This window comes from Glycine max, chromosome 15 (assembly GCF_000004515.6).
Source record: "Glycine max cultivar Williams 82 chromosome 15, Glycine_max_v4.0, whole genome shotgun sequence".
Classification (NCBI taxonomy): domain Eukaryota; kingdom Viridiplantae; phylum Streptophyta; class Magnoliopsida; order Fabales; family Fabaceae; genus Glycine; species Glycine max.
The window spans coordinates 11,921,938-11,926,566 of NC_038251.2; the positions used below are offsets into that span (position 1 = coordinate 11,921,938).

The 4,629-nt window shown below is 34.2% G+C and overlaps 1 protein-coding gene across 1 annotated transcript; it reads right to left on the reverse strand.

Annotated features, from left to right (window-relative positions):
- Window positions 1-289: 289 nt before the first annotated feature.
- Window positions 290-1,209, reverse strand: LOC100809037 (leucine-rich repeat extensin-like protein 6). The gene has a single exon (XM_003546291.5). The coding sequence runs from the start codon at window positions 1,054-1,056 to the stop codon at window positions 556-558; it is 501 nt and encodes a 166-aa protein (XP_003546339.1). The 5' UTR covers window positions 1,057-1,209; the 3' UTR covers window positions 290-555.
- Between the last annotated feature and the right edge of the window lie 3,420 nt (window positions 1,210-4,629).

Sequence of the window (4,629 nt, forward strand, 5' to 3'; positions counted from 1 at the left end):
ACTAAGAACTTGACTTATAATGAACACCATTGAATTCAACTAACTAAGAATTGTAAGCAAATTCTTCTGAGTGACTCTTCCAACAGTCACCGTATCCATCATTAGTATCATTATCAACCACATGCCAACACCTTCAATTTCCTGTTTCACAACGTGCCCTACTTATTTTCTTTAGCCACCGCCTAGCCCAACCTACAATTATTGCCCCCAATAAATAAACTCACCTCATAGGCCAAAATTTACATCACAAAGTAGTAAATAAATGGAAATTAATTAGAACATTCTTCAATTTTTAAATTTTTTCATACTAACCAAAACCAAAAGTCTAAATACAATTACAAATTGTCAACAAATTGCAGATCAACCTACATTAAATTACCACTAAGAAAAGTGATTCTTCTTATCATATGATGCTTGAAATTGAAACAAGTTCAGGGGCAAAATGGGAAATAAGCTCACTGTCCTTGCTTGGACTCACCTCACTTTCACTTTCCCGAGATCTGCTAATTTGTGCACTTATTCCCACCATTTTCCTTTTTCTCTCTTTCTTTTTTCTTAGAGAAATGCAATAAAAAGAGTTAACAATGAAATTGCACTGGCACAGACCAACGAGCCTTTCACCGGCGGAGGCGCCGCCGTGGACGACAGCGGAGGGGTATGGTAGTAAAACGGGAAATAGGGCACAATTGGGTTGGGAGGAGGCGGCGTTGGGTAGTACCCTCTCGGCGGTGGGTAGTAGTACGCGCCACCGCCACCGCCTCCGCTGGTGGACGCCGGCGGCGGCGGCGAGGAGTAGGTGTACTGAGAGGGTGGCGGCGGGGAGTAATAGTAAGCACCACCACCGCCGGAGCTTGGAGGCGATGGCGGCGGAGGGCAGTAGGTAGTGGTCGGAGCTGGCGGCGGCGGAGAGGGTGGAGGCGGCGAGGGAATTTGACCGCAAGGAGTGCACTTGATGTCATCCTTCGACGTCGTTTTAAGGTTGTGATCTTCCAATGCTATTGCAAGAGCATTGAGAGAGAGGAACATCACGAAACAACACCACACTCTGGTTCCCATTTTCTTAGGATCCGAGGAATGAGGTTGCTGTTGTTGCTTAGAAAAGAAGAATAAGAGAGTGAAAAAGAAACTATGTAGAGAAAGAGAAAGAAAAGTGAAGAGAAGAGAAGGGTGTTGCTAGTTTTGGTGTGTGGGGTAATAGTAGTAGTATTCTTCTCCTGTTAGCCTTTTATTTAATGTTGCAATTTTTTTTTATTTAAAAATAAAGGAGAAAAGAAAGTGAAAAGGGAATAATATCAGAACACACCGACACGTTTTTACTTTAACAGAAAGCAGCCATTTTTGAAACTTTAAACACCAATAAGAACAAGAAACTTAGGTGGAGGTTAATTTAACTATTATACATGGTTATTATAGTTAGGTAGTAGTTTTTTTGTTTTACTTTTTTACTAATTTAGTGAGTGAGGTCCGTTTTCGTTTTAGTTAGATATGTGTGAGGTGGAGTGTCTCACTCTGAAGCTAACATAAGTTGTTTATTTAGGTGAGTATGGTTAAATTAGGTTAAAATATGGTGTGCATATAATAGGATAGGATATGTGTATAGTTGAAGGTGGTAATAATAAAGTGTTGGAGAGACGTAAAGGAAACGCAAGAAGTGGTTGAGGTGTAGAGTGTGAAGCTAGTTGGACTTGGATTCATCTGATTGTTTATTTCTTTGGGGGGAGGAAATGCGTTGGATCTGTGCTATACAAATTGCTTCTTCTGTCCCTTTGTGCCTATATATGTTTATTGCACTACTGTTCATAAATTTCTTTCAATAAAGTTATATATTTTTGCCTCTTGTCATCTTCCTCGCCCGCCACACATACACACATGTAACACTTGGTGAAGGTTTAAATAACACTAGATAAGTAACTACGTGAAAATGGAGATAACATATTGGGCCTGAAGTGCACTTTACATTGACAAGTGACATTGGTTTAGACAAATTTAATATAGATATATATACAAGTCTTCTTTGTGTGGGCATCAAATTTATGTAATTTGAAATGATAAATGTTAATTAGTGTCACAATAATATTGATTAAGAAATTTAAAATAAAATTATTTTTATTAAAAGACGAATAATTATGTTGTTTATGATTTTTTATACTCTATTATAATTTAGATCATAAATATCTTTTACATTTAATTCCTTAATTAATGCTTTAATAACAATCATTAGTAACACTTATTTGAAATTGATACTACTAGTACTATGTTAGATAAATATGACGCACAGTTACGTTATGATTTTGAGTGTAATTAAATTTGTGGCGAGAATACTTTTTGATGATGTCTATTTTTTTTTTTAAAAAAAAAAACTTATAGTACGCTTTTTACAATCAAAATACAAAAGTGAAAAGAAACACTTTTCAATTATACATTCAATTTTTTTTTTCTAATGTCATTTAACCAAACACTATCTTAATTACTATACATACTCATTCAATTAAATATTCATGTTTCCTTCGTTCAAATTGCGATATGTGAATGGCTTGAAAGTCATAATGCCCATGGAACCATTTTCAAATAACAATCCAAGGATAAATTCAAAACAATAGAGAAAGGCAAAGCACCCCTACACCAAATTCACTAATCCCAAAGTTTGCTAGCTTGTGGTAAAATTATTAACCATTTGTCAACGGCAAACGGTGTTAGAAAGGCAATTTTCCACCACAAATGGCCGTCCATGGTGCCTTTCCAGCCTGGTTAATTCGCCTTAATTAAATAAATGATAAAGTTGCACACTCATCTATCGGCCTCAGCAGTAGGTTCCACCACCCAAAAATGGTTTTTCTTTTCTATAGTAGTAACATTTATTTCTAGTTCATTTATAGACAATCCAAGTTCTTTAATTTCCTGTAGTTTAATAGGTACAGTTAGTTATTTTTATTTATATTTAGATCGGGATGTAGTACACTTTTATTTACCTACTTGATACTTCACATTTTTTTTAACATATGTGTGGTCAATTTTTTAAAATCTCTCTGAAAAATAATGCTATTTTATCACAATTCACAAGCAGTGTCGCAACAAAACAATGCACTCATAGTTTGCATTGAATCAATATATTGGTCTACATATATCTCATACCAAATGTACAAAATGATTTTTTTTATTCCGTATGGAGTACTTCTTTACATTGCGTTGCTTGTAGTTTAGCATTATTTAACAGAAAGTAAGGTTATTGTTCTGATCATAATAGACCAAATAGAAAAGAAAACGAACATTGTGTTGTGTATATATATATTATGTATAATGCATATCTTGCGGTTTGTTTGTGCTTGTTCAAGGGCGTAGAAGACTCCAACCGAACATAAATTTGTCAAATACTCAATAACACTAACAAATTAACAATCGTCTTTATAAAGCCTAATAACAACATAATTAAGAGAGAACATTACAAAAAGAATGCAAAGCAATTATTATTTGTAGAGATATGGAATCCCCTCAGATAACAAATAGTACTGCCTGAGAATTCAGCCCGATCTAATAATTGAAAGGGAGGTTCTGTTATTTTGAGGTTCAATCAAGAAGTGTTACAGCTGGAAAATATATCCTAAATTACAGGACTAATAAGGGTTCATTTTGATGGTCCCCACTTTAACATTTTCTTGGGATTGCTCTTGTGGTGAGAGCATTAGTCTTACAGCATCATACACCTACACAGTGCTTTCGCATTTTTGTAGAAGAATAAAATATGATACGCCATTCATATCTCTTATATATTTTTCTTTACTTTTTGTCACAATGTATCATTTATCATCTACCTTTAACACATAGAGTGTCTAAGGATTATTTTTGTATAATATATATGAACACTCATATCACAAACACTCATTTAATATCTCCTATTTCTTCTTATTTTTTTTATTCTTATCATATCCTATCACCTGTGATATCTTCACTTCTTTTTCTCATTTCTTTCTTTTTTCTTTCTCTCTCAATACATGAAATAACATAAGTATTTATATATCTATTGCTTTCTACAAAAATGATTTTTGACATCCATGACACCTATGAGATAATGAGACAAAGACAGAAAAGAAAAAAAAATATGGATATAATGATTGTATATATGATGTGATAAGAAAAAATAAATTAAAAAATAATAAATATTGATAAAATTACAAAATTGTAAGGTATCTAAATTTATAACCCTTCTTTCTATCACTCCTCACACTTCACAGTTCACATCTCTCTTATTTTCTTTTCTTTCTTTGAGTCTTTTCTTTCTATCTATCTCCTGTGGCTCAAAATATACACTCATATTCCTTAATGTTAGCCAGCATGGACATGCAATGCATTGTTCACACTTTCAATTACTTTTATGCCTTTTCAATATATGGCTGTCATTGTCCAAGGGAATTTCTACCCTTTTTGAGATATAATGATAATGTTGTATACTTGTGTCTTACTTTCCAAGCGTTAATTTTTCATGTATTTAATTTGCTCGCGGAAAAACGCTCTAAACCACTGTCCCGAGTCTGCCAAAGATGTTGGGGGCACATTCTGAGCAGAATATTACCGACGATAATGTGTTATAATCCTCAAATTTGCCTTTGGGGTCACTTCAATGGGATCCACATC

Bases quoted from the DNA above. Each gene is read 5' to 3' on its own strand.
- LOC100809037 (XM_003546291.5), bottom strand. From the start codon at position 1,056: ATGGGAACCAGAGTGTGGTGTTGTTTCGTGATGTTCCTCTCTCTCAAT.